At 38.6% G+C, this 20,220-nt stretch overlaps 1 protein-coding gene across 1 annotated transcript in view; it reads right to left on the reverse strand.

Annotated features, from left to right (window-relative positions):
* Window positions 1-20,209, reverse strand: part of LOC308188902 (ras-related protein Rab-10-like) — a 30,878-nt gene extending 10,669 nt beyond the window's left edge. The window contains exons 1-4 of the mRNA XM_080578407.1: window positions 19,957-20,209; window positions 14,290-14,350; window positions 12,966-13,104; window positions 4,163-4,252 (exon numbers count right to left, since the gene is read on the reverse strand). Coding sequence (XP_080434533.1) covers window positions 4,163-4,252; window positions 12,966-13,104; window positions 14,290-14,350; window positions 19,957-20,113 — 447 coding nt within the window. The 5' untranslated portion in view covers window positions 20,114-20,209. The remainder of the gene's footprint in view (window positions 1-4,162; window positions 4,253-12,965; window positions 13,105-14,289; window positions 14,351-19,956) is intronic.
* Window positions 20,210-20,220: the final 11 nt, after the last annotated feature.

Here is a 20,220-nt window from a genome sequence, read left to right on the forward strand (position 1 = left end):
AGAGATTCTAAACTCCTGCTGACTGCAATGAACAGTTTTAGATACTGCAGCAACTTGTAACAAAAAATTAAGATCACATTACTGTTAGCAAGTGTCAATGCTAAACAGTGATTCATTATGGTTCATAAGAAAAAATACATGTAGTTAAAATACCGGGCTAATAAAATGGGGAAGACTGCTTCACAATTTATGAAGTATACAGGTTCTACTATTAAATATTCCTTTTTTCTTTCTTGTGTCATGTAATAGACATCTAGAGTCTATCTATGTAGAAACTCTGATAAACACACACCATTTTAATCATGGAATCACAGAAATCACTTGGAAAGATAACCCTACTTGAAATGGGACTACTGCCCATAGGGTCAATCCTATGGTTGACCTAACATAGGGTCAACCTTTGCCTACCTGAGCTTTGAAATCCCCCAAGGATGGAGATTCTGCAACTTTTGTGCATTTTTTGCAAGCACTAGAAAGACAGGGGTAATAATCTCTCCAGATCTGCCATCCATTATCCTCCTAATTGTAGCCCAGCATGCTTTTTTGCAATGAGAGGCTACCATTGACTTATATTCGAGCTGGTGTTCATTGTAATCTGTCAATGCTCTGCAGCAGGGCTGTAATTCAGGCAATCACTCCCTGCTTGCACCAATGCCTGTGATTATTCCATTCCAGGTGTATTTCTCTTTACAGGATTTCATCAAGGTCCTACAGAATTGAACTTCTACCATTTGGTGTGCTGGTCACAACCCTAAATCGCACATCACATGTGAATCTCCTTCTGTCATCAGATCACTGATGTAGATGTTGAACAACCAGAGTCCCACCACAGACCCCTGATGTACTCTGCTCGTTACTACCAACTACACAGCCTTCAATTACTACCTTTTGCATCTAGCCCACATTTTCTAGCTTCCAAGTGACAATTCCATGTGAGAAAGCGACAGAAGCCTTATTAAATTCAAAATAGATCAAAACCACCACTATTCCTTTGTCCACATCCTCATTTCCTGGTATCATAGAAAGCAATCAGGGCGGCAAAGCACAATTTGCCCTCTGTTGACCATTCCTTTAAATGGTTGGAAAAGGATTTGATGACATGATCCTTCCATGGACTGAAAGAAGGCTGACCTACTACAGCTCCCTGAATCCTCTTTCCTGCTTTTTTTAAATGTAGGTGTCATGTTGGCCTTTTTCTAGTCAATAGGAATCTCTCCCAACCAGCATGATTTTTCAGTTGACTGACAGTTGCTCCAATCGTATTTCACCACAGTTGGGTGAACTTCATCAGGCCTATGGATACATTCAACTTTCCTAATCCAAAATTCTGCTGCTGGCTGTCCTGCTCCTTCCCAAACCCTTCTGGAACATGCAGAGGTCTGGGAGCAAGCTCCGTCTGTGAAGGCTAATGCAAAATAATAATTAAAAAAAAAAAGTCGAGTACTTCAGCCTTCTCTGATCACGTTACAACATTGTTTACTACATCTGTGGTTGCACACCCATTTTCTCTGTACTTGCAAGACACTGAACAAAGAAGATTAATCAAAGAATCACAGAATGTCTGAGGTTGGAAGGGACCTCTGGAGGTCGTCTGGTCAGACCTCCTTGCTGAAGCAGGGCCACCTGGAGTAGATTGCACAGGACCATGTCCAGACAGCTTTTGAGTATCTCCAAGGAGGGAGACTCCATAAACGTATGCATTAATGTATGTATTATTCCAATTCTGGTAAGTATTGTGGCAAGCAAGTTTTCTACAAATTTACACAGATGAAAAAAAAATCACCATCAGTCCAGTATTAATGCAGCAGCAAATATGAGCACAGCTTTGGCTAATCTACCTCAAACAACCTGGAAAGGCACGTTCAAAGAATTACTTTTTTTTTTTGTTTTTTTAACCTTTAGGAATATCTTGAATAGATCTGTAAATAAAACTAAATACCAAACTGATGGTGATAATGCTACTTGGAAATATTATTTAAATCATCCTTGAGAACAGTTTGGAGATCTCAAGTGAAATAAGCTCATGTCTCACTAAATAAATAAATAAATAAATAAATAAATAAATAAATAAATGCCAGTATCTTTTCCAAAGCTAAGTTTAATTCCAACTGTTTATTTCTTTTAACTAAAAATATGGTAATTCCTAGTAAAATGCTGTTATGATTTTTTAGTGTTGAATCAGAGAGATTTGTCTGCACTATGGAATTCCAAGCACTGTGCAGTATGTTTTCTTTTCACTCATATTTACCTGTAAAATCAGTTCTGAAGTCAGGCACATGAAGAGCAAAAAGGCAAACAAACAAGCAAACACAGGTTTCTATTTCTGTTAGAAAGATGTGATGAGAAAAATGGGCACATTCTACCAAATCATGTAACCTTCAGCTTTTTTACTTATTTTTCAGTGAGAAAGATAATGTTACTGGTTTGGGGAAGAGGGGAATTGGAGGAGGAGCCCAGAAAAGGTTGAATTCAAACTTTTCTCAAAATGAATAAATAAAGGTTATTAATCCAAGAAAATACTTCATAGTGTTAAAATTAAGTATGTCAATTTATGAGGGAACAAAATGATACAATTACAAAAGCAAGCTTTAAAAATATAATTTCTCTGTATAAAATTAGTTTTTTACACTGACATACCATGACAACTCAGTTATGACAGCTTGTTATGGAAATGCCAAAATCCATGGTAAGGTTCCTAGAGAATCCTTTAATCTTTGAAAGATTCTGAGCAGAACAATACTTACAGTTTATACTCACAGGACAATACGAAATATGCAAGTACGAATTATTATGTGGCAGAGTTTGCATCAAACCATTTTCCCCTCTTAATATGGTATTTTTTCCTTGGAGTGAGAGGACAATATTAGCTCACTCTTTGCTAATGCAATCTTTCTCCAGCTAGCTTAGTCAGATTCTCTAGCATTTTAAAATCACATTAAAAGAAAAATAGTATAACTGAAGAGCTGCCTCAGAACATGGGAGAAATCTGGAAAGTAGACTCAGTGGTGAGTGGGTAATGACTTGTTTCTCAAAAAAAAGACTACATTAAGAGAAAAGTTGATTGCATCGTTAAGGATGCAGAAGTCAGAAAATGTCATTGTTAATACCATATGCAAAACCCTAATACTGCCCTCTTGTGCACATGCATCCAATGAGCCTTCAGATTTCTGACTGTATTCCTTGAGTTAGAGTATACATGTATTTTTCAGCAACCTTATTCCATGTACACAGATAAAGTACAATTTATGCTACTTTTTAAAGTTTTCTAATCTGGAATTACATAATTGGCAAGAAATTAACAGTGTTCTTTTCCTTGAACACAGTATAACTTGCCTGACTCGCCGTGTCTAAATGCGTACTAGAAGGATTCATTCCAAGATACATACAACAGATGCAAAAAATTTTCAGTTGTAAAAATTACTGGTATATACTCCAAGCTATACTGTGACATTAAGTCAGCACCACAATTTCTTCTGCCACTGCATGCCTCCCGGATTTCCTCACAGGTTCTCAGTGATGTTAATTTGCTATCACCTTTAAAACAGTACTCTCCACTTACCAGTTCTTCCTCTATAGTCTAAATTATACTATACTATAACTGAACTATAATCTCAGCTATACAACCCACACAGTTAGAACTAGGAGGATAGCTGGATGTTCCCTAAATGTATCTGTCCAGTATTGTTTAGGGCTATTTATAAACAATTAAGATCACAGTGCACAGGCTGCCAGAATAGCTCTTTACAGTCAGACTGTAGCAAAAAATCATTGATAAGTACATCAGGTACTATAAAGATGATGCAGAATGTACTATGTATTATATTTTAGCATTCCACATTAGAACAGCACTCTGGAAATGCAGATTCTAAAATAACTGTAATTATAACTTGAAAAATACAATTTCTACCATAATGCCTGTAACTATTTAAGTTCATTTTAACTTTTAAAATAAGAATCAGTATTCTGAAGAGAGCAGCTAGGAGATATTTAATGCATTTCTGCACATATGTTAAAAACAAACAAACAAAAAGCCCATTGTTCTTCTGGAGCGATTTCTAACAGAATTTTTGGAATCCAGGAGCCTTTTATCATTTTCTGTGTAACAGTTCATACTCACATACTAAGATACTCAGCGGAAGAAAGCACCAGTGATCAATGATACCTTTTCTCCTTTACGTTTTGGAACTACACGTTCAGACTCCTTATCGCACTTGTTGCCCAACAGTATTACGTCCACTTCATCACCTGCTTTCTAAAAGAGAACCAGCATTAGTAAGTGTCATGTTAGGAAAAAAGCAAACAACGTAAGCCTTTCACCTTCAACTCACACTAACCTTCACCACTATTCCCTTGAAAGCAAAGGCTAAATTCTGTCCTGACCTTTTCATCTGTGGAAAAATTTTTCATGAGTTCACAGGATTCTGAGGAAAACATCAAGACTGCAAGGAGCAGAGAAAAGCCGCTTTCAAGTACAGGGCATAATTTGGAACATCTTTCAATATGGTATAAAGTATATGGTGCATGTGTGCCGTCTTCTGATGAATGCTTCATCTTGAGGTTTTAAAGTGACTGGAAATGCCCCAAAGTCACAGACGCTGCCCTCCCTGAAGTAATGGGTTCATGGATTAGCATGTTAGTCAGGTCTACATCTGGCACTCAAAAGGAAAAAAGGAAAGAATTTGCTGCACCTGAAAGAGCACCTCTCTGTACTTCACTTTTGCACACAGACAGTAAAATTACATTCAAAGTGCTCAAACTCAACATAAAAGTTTGATTATTCCAAGACACTCGGAAGAAGGCAATAGATTTTTAATGAAGTAAAAATTTAAAAACCTCATTGATTTCAGAAGGAAGAAAAATCTAGCTTTTTGACCTTGTCTCCATCCTTCGTTCCACTAATCCAGTTACGTACATGATGACTCTGGATGCTTTACATCAGTGTTATTTTAAGATAAGCCATTGTAACTCTACATGACTGGAATAATGACAGGGAAATGGAACAGTTCTGCAACAGAATGTGGAAATTGCAAACTGACGTTTGTTGCGAAAAACACAGTATTTAAATCCACTTTTGATGCTTAAATGGAGGAAGCTGAGGGTCTTAGTCTAGAGACAATGCACATGTGACCTGATCCCATGACATATTCTGAAAGAAAATGCTCTCACAGCTCCTCTGGTGACTCAAATAGTTTGATCTCATGCTACAGATCTCTCTACAAGGATGCTGATGAAATCTCTAATAAAGTCTTAATTTTTATAATACTAATAAAGCTGTAGGGTGTCTCTATCTCTTTCAGAGGAGATTAAAACTAGCTAATAGTTGGAAATTTTTTATTTGGAAAGACTGAAAGGAACAGGCATATACAAATATATTCACCTACCCAATGTGACAGAAGATGCCTCATTTCCAAATAAACAACAAGAAGAGAACACTGATAATTCATCATTACAGCTGCAGTAAAATTCCAGTATCAGAAGCCAAACACTTTGAGCCCTCACAACCACGATTCTCAGAATCTGTACCATAAAACAAAAACGGGCACAGACAACACTCTTCCCCAGAGCACAAAGAACTGCACATGGACACAAGTACCCCCCGACAGAGAAATGTAAAGAAAAATCTCTATTCATTAAAGGATGATGGAATCATTATTTTTTCTCTTTTTTTCCTCTCTCTTTTACAACTAAGTTGCCTCATTTGAAGAGTACAGCAGTGGGCACAATTTATTATTAAGGAACACCATTTCGTTTTTTCAATCCACTCTCATTTTAGAGTCAGCTAATCTCATTTCATAACCACAGCTGATGTTCAAGACAATGCAGTATTAAAATGAAGTAAGCTCATCATAAGAGTATAAAGTACAGGCCCAAAATAATGAATCAGTCTAACCTGGATTAATAGACCAAAATGTTGGCTGTTTCAGAACGCACTGGAGCTTTACTCATTAAGGTCAATGGTTCTCCTACATAAAATTACATACATCAGTCCTTAAAATAGGGTAGAGTAAACAGACAATTTAATCTCATCATGTAATCAACTTTTTATTTGAAATAAGGCTGTATGCAGCTGAGGATTTTACCAGTGACATTTGACTTTACTCTGAAGTAAAAGGTCAAAAGAAAATGCTAGCATCCTTTCTGTGCAAAAACATGAAATTCATCCTGTTGTGTATTTCTGCACAAACAACACAACTTCTTAAAAGTGGGAATGTTCTTTGTACACAGTTTCAAATAACAACAGTATTTAAAGGGTAGCGATACCAGGCCTTTCAGTATTTACTTCCGTAAATAACTATATTTCTACATTAATACAATTTCATAATGAATTTTCACTTTGACTGGATTTTTTTTTAAAGATAGTATCTTGAAGCTTCTTCCTTTTAGAAAACTAAAGGATATAAACCAACATTACCTTCATTTTAAATTTTGAAAACCAATTGTGCAGATGAAGTCTTTAAAAAATAACTCAACATGAGTAGGCAGAAGTTTGACCATGTGCTCAATTGGCATAAAAACTGCAGAGGTACACTGATTTCAATCGGCCAAAAATATGGCTCTTCAGTGCTTCTAAAAGCTCACTGTGTATTTTCATCCTCTTTTATTTATAGCTCAGGAATAAGCCTTCCAAATGCAAAATCTATAGCTAAAAAGAGGATGATTATTTTACAGTTGTTAAGATGCTATTATGTAAGCCAGCTAACAGAGTCAGGAAGCATTTCTCCTATGTCATGGAAAAGTACTATCAAAATTTAATCAAGGCAAAAAAGAAAAAAAAAAAAGAAGAAGAAATTTTCTTTTTTTGAGCAGTGAAAAAAAATCTTTTGCCTTGGTATTTCACGAATATGAGTTTTGGTTGACTCTCCTGAGTTTTTGTTCTGCTTTTAACATTTCAAAGTTCATATTCCACTGAAACTTCAAATTAAATGAAGTACAGATTTGGAGAAAACCTAGCCTACATATATATGTATATATATATTTTGAAAATGTCCAAAAAGGCTACATCATCACCCTATTTTTCTTCAAAATTTGAAGTTGTGAGATTTATTGAGGCCAACCAAGTGTTTTGACCAGTTTGGAAGAGTTTGGAGTTACCGGGTTTTGGCAAAAGCTGGAGCCAGGCTGCTGCTTGCCAGCTGCTGTGATGGGTGGCCACATGAGGGAGCAGCGCCACAGCCACAAACTCAGTGGTGCCACAGACTGGACTAGGAACACGCTCGCATCACGTAACACCATGGTGTGCTCGTGCAGCCTGCTCCAGCAGCAGCCATCCATCCATGGTCCTAAATAACTACAGGACTGCTTAACTTTCACCTAACCTGTGCGTTCAACCAGGTAAATGCATATTCTAAGTCACTTCTTGACTACGTGGGCAGTAACAGAAACCAAGAATGCAAAACGGAGAATGCTTTGCTCATTCTTTTTGTATGTGTTCTTTTTCCCCCGATGTTTTTCTGCACTTTTTCTCATTCTGCAGAGGAACTTTTCACAAATGCGTTGTGAATTTGTATGTCAAAAGTAGCACAGACATCTATATGGAAAGAGAACCGCATCACAGGTACTTACAGGTTACTGGGAGACCATCCCTTCACTTAAATGGGGAGCACAGACCCTGCCGTGAATGGGTGGCCTCAGCCTGCCCCCTGCAGCACGCTGAGCATTATTAATCCAAAGCTCATCCCGACTCCTTGTACCTATCCGGTGAAGCATTACTTTTTCCTCAGAATCACCACCTTGTCCTTCCACCATGTTTCCATAGTGCAGGGCTGCACTATTTTGATACTATTTTGATTACAGTTTGAAAGGGGAACTTAAGTTTGCTTTCAGGTCCAAAGAGTGAAATTGAGAACCTAGATCTGATAAAAACACTATTGTAATGCTTAACTAGTTTGTATGTAAGGAAAAAGAGTAGCATTAATATAATTTTTCAGATATGAAGATGAGATATACATCAGCATGCAGCAAGATGAAGGCAGAGCTGGGGAAAGGTCACAAGGCAAGGAAGTTTCTTCCTCCTAATTACTAGACAATGATACCAGAAACTTATCCTTTTTACTAATGAAGAATAATTTGTTAAGAATACACTGTCCCCACAATCTCTTTGACAGCATCACTTGCAGTGTTCATATTACGATTCTCACAGATGTCTCTTTCCACGTATCTTTCTAAATGCCATGTTATGATCTCAATGACAAATGCCTCCTTTCCGGGTTTTTGGTGGAATTGTACAAGTGGTGGAATTGCTGTATCTATTAACAAACTTAGACTTGATTGGACATAAACCAATTTATCCTCAAACCAATCTGGGATAAGAGATATAGCAATTTAGCAAAATGACAAGGACAAGAAATTTTCAGTTCTAATCAGAGTCGTAACAACAAACCCATCTATGAATTGGAACAATTCAATCCTTTTGGCACCACGCTTTCCCATCTGAAGAAGAAAAACTCAGAGCAATTTGAAGTCAAACTAATTTACATTTGCAAAGCATTTTTCTGTAGAGCTTTTATTTAAGTATGACACAGAAATACTGTCCAAGATCCCAACTCCCAGATGCATTGCCATGCACAGAACCAGAAAAGGGCACTATGTTAAACCAGCAGTAACCCACCACACCCATACATTCAATATCCTGGTTGAGGGCTCACTTCTTTCAGATACCACAGGAAGAAAGCTAGTATATTACAAAAACACTAGATTATATCAGCAAGTTCTTGCACATGATTTCCAGCACAAAGATAATTGTTAGGAACTGGTAACGCCATCTTCATGGCCACATCAGGAGACTAGCACAACAAAAACCAGTCCCATGTATATGAAAGAAAACTAGGGCCTGCCATCTATATCAAAGTTTCTGGTGACCCATACCACAAGTGTGAATCATGGTTGAATGATGGTGAATCATGGTGAATTCAGGTTGGTAAGGACTTCTGGAAGTCATCTGGTCTAACCCCGTGCTCAGAACTGGCCAAACTTTAAAGTCACGTGGTGAGGTTGCTCAAGGCCCTGTTGAACTGAGTTTTACACATCTCCAGAGATCCAAATCCTCTCTGGGAACCTCTGAGCATTTACTACTGCGAGTAATTTTTTGCCAGTATGTTAGCTGGGATCTTCTTCAACACATCCTGGAAGGAACTGCTTTCTACAAATGGATTTGGTACACAGTTACTTGTATTTGATTTTTAACAGCCAAATAGAATCAGCCTTTCAGAACTCAGCAGTCTAGAGGAAAACCCTAATAAATATGATATCACCTATGAATAAACAATGGTTGCAGGTTCTCAAGTAATTTTCCTGCAATGATCATGCTCCTAATTAGTGCATTACAAATCCAATATACCTGTATTGGATTTGTCAATGAAGTCCTACGATACTCAGTTGTGAGTATATTATTCTAGTAACCTTTTAATATACAATCCTGTTATTTAGTTCTGCTCTAATTCTGAGCACAAATGTTAGAACGATACAGACACTAAACTATAGTTATGTCTTGAATTTCCTTAAACAATAATTCATTTTTAATAGGAAAGTTGCTGTATTCCAAACTCAAAATAATTTAAATACAATGATAACATTACTGGCAATCTGATTGCAATAGCACTCACTGGCCAGTTTTTCTAAAATTGATGGAGTATCTAGGAATGCTAAATTGCTTAGATTTTTACAGCAGTTGAAAATAAAAATGGCTTAGCACACTGAACAGATTTTTAAAAATCCTTCCATTTAAAAGCTCTATGTACAACGAATTAAAAAGAGTGCAATTGTTGTAACTGAATCATCTAAAAATCCTGTTTGATTGGTTCAGATATAAACTTTATCTAACAGTCTGGTTTTTAACAAAACCTGTACCTGTTTCTTTTTTTATTTTTATTTATTTATTTATTTTTACCCTTGCACATTTTTCAGGATGCTGTAGCAACAGCCACTTTGATACTGGGCATCTGTGGGGAATTAAATACTGGTTTGCACTTACAGACCAAAGCAAATGCAAGAAATGTTGCTATCCTCCAGTAAGTAATTAATTTTCATGATATGCCCTGTGTTAACAGTCATTACTTAGAAATACTTCTTTTACAATGAACAGCCCCATACATTTTCACCAAGACACTTCAGAAATTGATACCACTCTAGGATTAAATTAATTTTTTTATTATTATCTAGCTCCATTACAACACTCACTAATTGCTAGTTTTAAGATTGGTACAATCAATCATGCAATTTACATTCTTAGGAATTGTTTAAATTGAGGGTTTTTTTAAATTCTAAAATAAGGAAGTACTTTTGGGAGGTAAGATTAAACAATCTAATTATTAATAGCTTGAGTGTGTTTACATGAAAACTTTTAAGTATCATGAACAGAAAGCAGGCTCATGCAGGTGTGATTTCCTGATTGACTCAAGCAGATCTAAGCTTTATCACTTAGGCACTGTGGCTACCAGTGCTAGTCGCATCCTTCCCTGCCCCCGTGAATCAACAATCTTGTTGATCTAATTAAACATGACAGGGAAAAATGACCCCTTTGAAGGCAGTATGAAGTCAGATGAGTATTTCATATATATATATATGCATGTATATATATCACAGAATCACAGAATGGGCAGGGTTGGAAAGGACCTCTGAAGATCATCTAGTCCAACCTCCCCGCCGAGCAGGATCACCTAGAGCACGTTGCACAGGATGGCATCCAGGCGGGTTTTGAATATCTCCAGAGAAGGAGACCCCACAATCTCTCTTGGCAACCTGTTCCAGTGCTCTGTCACCCTCACAGTAAAAAAGTGTGCCCTCATATTTAGCTGGAATTTCCTGTGCTTCAGTTTGTGCCCATTGCCTCTTGTCCCATCCCTGGGCACAACTGAAAAGAGACCAGCTCCATCCTCTCGACACTCTCCCCTCAGCTATTTATACACATTGATGAGGTCTCCCCTCAGTCTTCCCTTCTACAAGCTAAACAGGCCCAGTTCCCTCAGCCTGTCCTCGTATGACAAGTGCTCCAGTCCTCTAATCATCTTCGTAGCCCTCCTCTGGACTCGCTCCAGTACTCCCATGTCCCTCTTGTACTGGGAAGCCCAGAACTGGACACAATGCTCCAGGGTTGAGGAGAAGGGGAGGATCGCCTCCCTTGGCCTGCTGGCAACACTCTTCCAAATGCAGCCCAGGATACTGCTGGCCTTCTTGGCCACAAATGCACCTTGCATAAAACATTATTGAAGTTACACTCTGTTGACAGTAAGACTTTTAAGACAGCTGTAAGATCAAGGATAATGATGTACTAGGTCATCATAGATAGTAATGTTCTTAATACTGAAGTAATGTAAATGCAATGTCTTAACAACAGTATAAGATACCCTAAGTGTATATTATTGGATATATGACCATAATTCTTCTGTATACTGAAGCTGTGACAAGAGAAAAGGATGTCTTTGATGTTTTTCTTTCAGAGCCTGTTTTTCCAAGATGAGCTCTTCCATCCATTCATCATGTCATATTCCTACCAGTTCACAGAAGCTGTAAGTATTATAAAAAAAATCCTGCCTGAATGTTTACTTGATTTTAATCAACAAAGAGCACTATCTTGTTTGGATTCTTACGCAGTCATACTAACTACGAACTTGTTGTGTCAGTGCATAGAAAACAGACCTATCTCTACCCAACAGCAAACATCAAGAGGGACTGAGCAGTATTACTCAGGCAGCTAATGACAGGAAAAGGGGGAACGGTTTTAAACTAAAAAAGGGAAGATTTAAATTAGATGGAAATTCGGAGCAATTCTTCACTCAGAAGGTGGTGAGGCACTGGAACAGTCTGCCTAGAAATGTTGTGGATGCCCCATCCCTGGAGGTGTTCAAAGTGTTCAAGGTTGGATGAGGCCCTGGGCAACCTGGTCTAGTGGGAGGTGTCCCTGCCCATGGCAGTGGGGTTGTAGCAAGGTGATCTTTAAGGTCCCTTCCAACCCAAGCTGTTCTGTGATCCAGTGATTCTATGAATACAGGCTCCCGGTACTGGTTTACGGGTAGCTCAGTGATCTGATGCCTGACAACTTCCTCCCTAGCTCCTTCCCGACATCGTTCCCACACATTCTTCTCCCAGCCTTCCTGTTACTCTCCCTTATGACAACTCCATAAACTGCCAGACCTTTCTATGAACCTCTTAAACTCACTAACACAGCGGAAAACTACACAAATGTTTTTGCTGTGCTAATTTTTCACCATATTAGAGAGGTGGAGTGAAGCTCAGAGGGGTCTGACAGGCTCCAGAAGCAGCACAGCAGGAGCAAACTTTCAGATGCAGGGAAGTTTGTAGGAACATGCACTCTGCCTCGCAGCCATGTGTTGTTGAATCCCTTCCTACGTCACATGAAAACACACTTTTCTGTCTGCAGTACCACAAGCAGATGAACTAAACCAACAGCTCGCTGCACCAAAAAAGGACTGACCTTTCTCTCTGCCAGTTCCTCCCATTCTCACATGGGAATATCCAGCAAAGAAAAACAGGATGTTTCATTTGATTTGTTTAATTTGATTTTTGGGATGAGGCAACAACATAAAAGTAATGAAATTAGGAAAGGGCAATCACTGATTATTATATGGAATTTTGACATTGAAGCTAATTAAAATCCTGGGAAAAACTCATGGAGATTGGCTTGTAGGTCTTGTGAACAGCCACACTGGTGACAAAAGCACTGTAACTCAGTATGTGTGAAACTGGATTTGAAGACATGTTTTAAATGTACTTCAAAAAACACTCCTGCATCAGCAAGGGGTTGCTCTGAATAATCTACACGGTCCTTCAGTTTCACATAACATTAAGCTTACTACCATACCATGTGCTGAGTTAAATGTAAGAAACTGTGGTTAGAAACACACAGCTCCAGGAACAACAATAAATTTTGTGCAGTCATTTCAAACATTAACTGCAGTAATTCATTAACTACCTTCATTAAAAGGTCAACCGCTGTTAAATATATTTACCTCATGGATGTCTTTCATCCAGCTTGTTATGCCTTGAAAACTGTCCATATTTGTGATGTCATATACAAGCACAAAGCCTTGTGCTCCACGAAAATAGCTAGTACTAAGCGTATGGAAACGTTCCTGGCCAGCAGTATCCCTGAAAGAAACCATAAAAAGTCACCAATAAATGTATAAATAAATTTAAAATCAATGAATAAACTGTAGAACCTCTCCCTTCAAGAAAAATCACTTTATTTTCCAGAGTTGAACAAATTTTTAACCGTGTATGAAAGGAACAAGAGAATATAAGGATGGGAGGAAATCTGGGTGCCAGATTTCAAGTATATTCAGCAGTGAAAGAAATGCACTGAAGTTTATGCTGAGGAATACAGCACTACTAGGAAGGCTAAACCAGCAGCTGAAGTCTGAGTGTAACTTCAAGCTCATGACTTCATACACAGTTCAAGTTCACTTCTTTATACATTGTTAATCAGCAAGATGAGTACAACTCAGGTGGCAAAAAAATAAATAAATGTGGAGTACAAGCACTGCAGGAGTCAGATGACATCCTACATTCTGACTAGTACTTTGTAAACTGCGACACAAAGAGTGATCTGGTTTAGATGGAAGACAGGTATTTGGAAAGAAACGTAATATACTGGGATGCAGAGACTCCTACACATAATTATGCTTTAAGAAAGCTGCCAACAAGCCTTCAAGACTTTTGCATTAGAACCTGAGATGGAGTAACTGAATATCTAACACAGGTCAGATAATTCAGGTATACAGTTACTCCTTGAGAAGTTAAATACTGATAAATATAGATAACCGTCTGTATTGGATGCCTGTAGACATAGCTGTCTGCATTCCTAAATACCATTTAGAAAAGCCTCAAAAACAAACAAACAAAAAAGGAGTGTAGGTTCCCAAAGATTCATCTGAATAACTTTCTCTTGGCAGGCATTTGAGCCTGCATTTGTTGGGTAATGAAATATAACATTTTCTTGCTTTGTCACTTCCCTCAATGTTCCCATACAATTAAATATACTTAATATGGTTTGTAGATCTGCATTGTGTGCATGCTGGCAAGAGCAAAGTTTTATTGCTAAAGCAATCCAGCAACAACTCTCTTTTTAACTTACTTTAATTAAAAAGTAAGTTAATGCAAAAAAAAAGTTTAGCTAATGCAAAAAATATGCTCCCCTATCTCAAATAAAAATTTAAAATGACCTACTACGTAAGAGTTGCACTTTAATGCAGGCATGCACATAAAAGCAGATGAGATTTTTCAAGTTGTAATGCACTTTAGTTGGCTTTCATTTGTGATATAAATTAAACTTACCATATTTGAAGTTTCACTCTTGTATCATTAAGCGTTATAGGCTTTACTTTAAAATCAATGCCTAGAAGAAAGAAGGAAATCTGTAACATTTCTCATAACACGGATTTCCTTTTGAAGAATGTTTCTTAACTCTAGTTATCATGCAATTTTGAACAGAAGGTGAAAAGGAACTGTATCAAACAAAGAATAACTAACCATATAAATTTAAAATGGAAGTTATAAAAGGAAATTATTCAGTCGTGAAGACAACTATGTGCCAATACATTACACTAAATGCAATGGAGGGGCAGGTCAAAGCAAAGGTGCAGATATTCCGAAACTACGTGTGCTTATTTCCATTAATAGACAAATGATAGGACAGCAGTTTCATAGCTTATGCACAATAATACTTGGCAAATACACTGGTGATTTCAGTTGTTTCCAATTTCATCACAAAGGCTATACATAGTTATCAACAAATGCTTACAAAGCTGTTACATGCACAATGCCATTTTTCAGTCTTCAGTTCCAAATCCCTAAAAAAAATAATCTAGGGTTACATGAACAGGAATAGAAATTAGTTGCATTAGTTAAATGCAAAGACAAGCATACACTGGATTTCATTCAAATCGACAACTGTCTCTACAGTCTTTATCTCTGTGTATCCCAAATACAGATTGTTAATGCTAAAATCAGGCACTAGCACTTGAAATCACTGCTGAGTATCGTCTCTACATACATTACAGATCCTTCCTCAAATATACTTTCCTTATAATTTATAGTGTTTTATTATACTACCAAATTAGTATGACAAGTGTGGTAAATGACACCTGGATTTGTGGCTTGTTGAAGCTCCAAACTTAACATTAAAACCTGCTTGCTATCACCTGCTACCTTGGAGTGATATATCTTCTCACTATACTGCTGAAATTTGAAGTACATTTCACTGATCTCTCTGCTCAGTTTTTTTCCCCTGAAAATTAACCAGGCAATTACATTAAGTCCATTACATTAAGTAAAGGTACGGCAGCATTGTGGTAGCTGGCCCTACTGCATTCTCCATGGTCAAGAATCCACAAGGCCAACATGCAGCTACTTAACCTCAGAGTTGCTCGTCACCTGTAGTAATGTCATTTGAAAGAAAGAAGGATTGCAAAAGCAGTTTGATTTTAGGTTAGCACCATTGCACTGATTGCTACTGGAATCTGGCTGCCAAATTATTTTATCAAACGAAAGCATTTGTGGCAATAAAATAACGCAGTGAAGGAAATGCTCCCTTCTTTTTATTTCTGAATGTATTTTGCGCAAACCTTTGAAGAGTACATGCTCACATGCAAGAATCCAATGGTAGTAACATTTTTGTGTGCATGTGGCAAAAGAGTTTAAAATTATTATGATAATCATGTCCTTCACTTGATGAATTTTATTGAAGCTTCAATAGCAAGGGAAGATGAAATAATATAATTGGTATCTGTAATTAATATTACACAAAGCTTCCTTGATGGAATTAATAATGTTGGCTGGAAAGGTAATTTAAGCCAAATTTGCTCATGTGCTCATGTCAGTTGAAATTTAAACGTTACAGAAAACATTTGCTCCTGAAATTCACACGTTTTTGTTTAATTATCTGTATCACTTTCTACAATTGATGTTAGAGCACTTGAGAGGGAGAAGGCACGTACTGGGAGGCTGGAAAGTCACTTTCAAACGGTGCAAAAAAATACAGCAAAAAATTATACTCCAGCTAGGGATTCCCAGACCCATAGGAAACAGTTTTTATTTGACATACACTTTAATAATAAATTGATATAAGATTTTTTTTATTTATAAAAAGGGAAGCAGAGTGCTGAATCAGACTAAAACTTAATCTAAATTAAAATAAGGCATATTGACTTCTTAAGTCAACTTCAAAATTTATTGACCTAAAAGGTCAATGAATGTTAGTGAAAAACAGAAGTCAATATGTTCTGCATGCATGAATTGCTCATGTCTTTATATGAAATTTCATGCAAACTTAGCAAATTGAAAAGACAAAAAGGAAAAATGAGAAATAAAATGCCAAAGACAGCTCACAGATTTCAGATGCTTTTAGGCCTGTGTACTATACAATATGATCAACATAACGAAGCTAGCATTGATTACCGCTCTTGAGATGAACGTTATTTGAATGCAACAGCTTGTACTTGGTTCTTCTGAGCTGTCAAATAAAACCAAGAATGGGTACACTGGGTACAAGCTCAAATTCTAGTTGTTATTTCCAAGTTTTATAGCCATGAGATTAATTTCTTTACTTGCAAAATAATAAAAATGGCATATTAGGACTGAGGCACCTTAACGACAACTAGGTCTAAGAAGCATTAAAATAGTTATCCACACAGGAATCCAGCTGTGAATTGCCCATCTTCTCCCTCAGTATCTACGAAACATCTTTGACCATGTGCAAAATCCTCTTCAGAGAGGTCTTCTGCAGCTGGCCTACAAAATTACAAAACGCTTTTCATCCCAATATAGCTGGCAAGGTCCTGATATAAAAGGCTCAAAAATACGTTTATCCAGATTAAAATATGAGTTTGAGCAACTCAGACAGACAGCAGTGTACACGCCGGTGCAGCTCCTAGCCAGTCATACAGCATCTTCAGCTTTCTCTGGGAAGAGATAAGGAGCTGGTATCAACACCCAAGCTCCCAGTGAGATAAACATAACATGTTTACCTTTAATGTAATTCATTTTTGTTGATAAACTCTACTTTGTTTCCTTGTAAAGTAAGAATTGGGGCATCCACATACGTCAGAAATGGCTCTCTTACTCATACTGCATTGAAAACAAATGCATAAATCACTTCAATTTGCAATTTTACTGTTAGGTCTTATATTTTACTCATAAAAAATCATTTTTTTATATATATATGAGTATTTTTCATTTTAATATAAGCAAAAGTTGCCTTTTGGAGAAAAATTCAAAATAAAATTATCTTTTTTTAAAATCCTAAAATAGGAGTTGAACCACTTTCAACTATGAAAGTCTGGGGGGGACTCACACCTCTACAGAAGTTTTTCCCACAGAAAATCTGTGTCTGTGGGACCACAGCCACTGTAATTCAGCAAAATAAAAACCTTACAACCGGTGAGATCACAATCTTGTTCGCTTGTATACAAAAGGGATTTTTTTGTTCGTAAACTTTCGCTATGACGTTATATGCAATGCCATTGTTTAAACAAAAGCATTTATTCTTTATAGTCTACTATTGCCTACGATTCATAATACAATGCATCTGCCTTATGATGCGTATAAGTTTAATTAGAAAACTGTAACTGCTTATAATTTACCCAAACTGCATAATTGAGGAGGAGGAAGGGCACCCATCCTTGAGTGTCTGAGTGCCACATAAATTGCTTTCAATGAAAATTTACTATGGATGCTTTTCTTTTTTTCATTTCATAAAATACATTATTTTAGAAAATTTCACTACTGGAGCCTACTAGAAATTTTGTTTCCCTGCAATAACAGTTGGATTTTTTCTAGCAATACAAACCCATGAATCATGATGACAAAGAAATGAGACTCTCTGCAGCTCCAAGACAACCTTTAACTTCTGTGACTATGACCCTTGGCTGCTCTGGAAGGAGGTGACATACAATTTTGTCAGGAAACTCAGATGGCTGAGAAACCGAACAGCCTGGACAATCTTCCCTCTACTCTAATCAACGTTCCAGCTGGACAGGTAGGGTGAAATATCAATTAACATCAGACGAGCGTTCAACAGGCTGCGTGACAGATAGGGTTCATTTGGCTGAGCTCGTGTGAAACAGGCATGCAAATGAAAACAGTTATTTTGATAGTGTCGAAAAAGAGGAAGAAGACATCGTGAACAAAAAAAATCTGAAATGTTGCGTCTTCTTCCTTTATACCATTACCAACCACAGCCATGCTGCAAAGGCTCAGTTTTCTTGGTTGTAGCTGTCCTTGTGAGCAAGCAACTTCCACCTTCAACATCGCCACTTCGAAAGCCATCACCCAAAATTGTATTGATTTTAAAAGTCCAAACTCCAACGTGCCTCGTAAAATGGAATTAAGTGGGATGTTTCCAGAAATAACTTGAAAAATCACTTGCAGTTAGCAAATACTACATTTGGGTGATTCATTTATATTTCAGATAAAATACATGCTTTAGAAGTTTTTAAATAACTCAGGAATAAGTTTCAGGAACAGTAATAAAACTATATAAGGTTAATCTCGGTCCATAATGGTTATCAAACTGTTTCATCTTTGCTATCCTTTACAGTCTTTCAACCCACAACTGGGGAAATATATTCTTAATATCATGAATATGCTGGAGTTTTTGACTCTATGATAGATTGGATTTAGAGTACAAAAAAATTCCATCTCAAAATAATAATCTCAAGGTTAGGTATCTAAATTCTAATAGAAAATGCATTAACAAAGCTGATGTTTATGATATCCACGATGTTTCTCACAGACATTCCTTAAGACTCCTTGTTAAACCTCCTGTAAGTTATAAGGATCAATTTCACTACATTTCTGCTAGTTGCATTCTTCCCTTTTTGTCAGTGCTGGTTTCAGAAGGTGCTTTGCAATAACATGCAGGAAAATAAGGGTGGGTTTAACTTAGTCAGTGCTCATGTGGCCAAGTCAAGTAATTTCATATAAGTCCAGTATTCCCTGTTACAAAATAGGACCAACTGCTGCCACAGATACTACCTATTATTTATTGAGTTAAGCAAACTCTTTCCACGCTAAAAACTATATAGAGCCGTGCATGTTTGAAATATCGGAAGACACAACTTCTTGTGTACACTTTAACCTTCTGTTAAAGAGCACAGAAAATGGGTAAAAAAATAAATAAATATGGACATGAAGACTTTCAAAAACAAAAATTTCCTGCTCAAGAGACCTGTAACATTTCTGCAAAAAACCAAAACCACCGCAGCCATGCAGCACGACTTCGTGTTGACGACCACATGCGGTGTGAGGAGGGCCAACTTGCCACTCGCCAGGCACTGCGAGCCAGGACCACGGTGGCAGGGGGCGGCTCCTGGCACCCAGCTTCTGTGGGGGTACGGGGCCGGCAGCACGGGGACACAGCCCCAGATCCTCTGTGTCTAGCAGGGCCAACTACTGCTGCCGCCTCAGCGGTGGCTCTGCTTTAATAATCGGGCATGCAGAATACGCAGACTTCATAATCACCCACAGTGGAAGCTGTCTTGACTGTATGCAGCCAAAATATACCAAAACAAAGATAAAAGCCTTCCTGTCAGGAAAGACAGAGGAACTGGGCATCTCCCTGAGGTTTGGAAATGCTCCGCAGAAGATAAGGTTATCTCTGTGAGTACCACAGCCGGGCCTCCATCAGGAGCCACGAGCGCTGGTACAGGACGGAACAAGTTGCCTTCCTAAGTCCAAAAAAATAAATAAATAAAGGAGAAAGAGCTCCAAATGTCACAGGTGAAGCGCACACAGGTGGAGCGATGCGGTTCTGGAGCCGGGACGCGTTTGCCCCCGGCAGGGCTGGGGCCGGGCAGCGGGGCGGTGCGGGGACGGCGCCTCTCCCCTCGGCCACCGGCACCTGCGGCCAGCCCCGAGGGGCCGGCAGGGCGCCGAGGGGCGGCGAAACGGGACCCGGGCCGGGCTCGGGGCTGCGGGACAGGCTCGGGGCGGGCGGGCACTCACCGATCGTGGCCAGGTAGGAGGAGGAGGTGGCAGCCGCGCCGGGCTCCGTGTACCTCCGCACGATGGAGGTCTTCCCCACGCAGGACTCCCCGGCCATCACCACTTTGACCAGCAGCGCCGGCTTCCCCGCCCCCGCGCCCTGCCCCAGCACCGCCATGGCACGGCCGGGCCGTGCGGGGCCGCGGCCGCAGCTCGGCGGCCACCCCGCCGCCACGGGGGCGGGCGCCGGCGTCCCTCCGCCCGCCGAGGCCGTCAGCGGCTGGG

Source organism: Anser brachyrhynchus, assembly GCF_964034855.1.
Source record: "Anser brachyrhynchus genome assembly, chromosome: 2".
Classification (NCBI taxonomy): Eukaryota; Metazoa; Chordata; class Aves; order Anseriformes; family Anatidae; genus Anser; species Anser brachyrhynchus.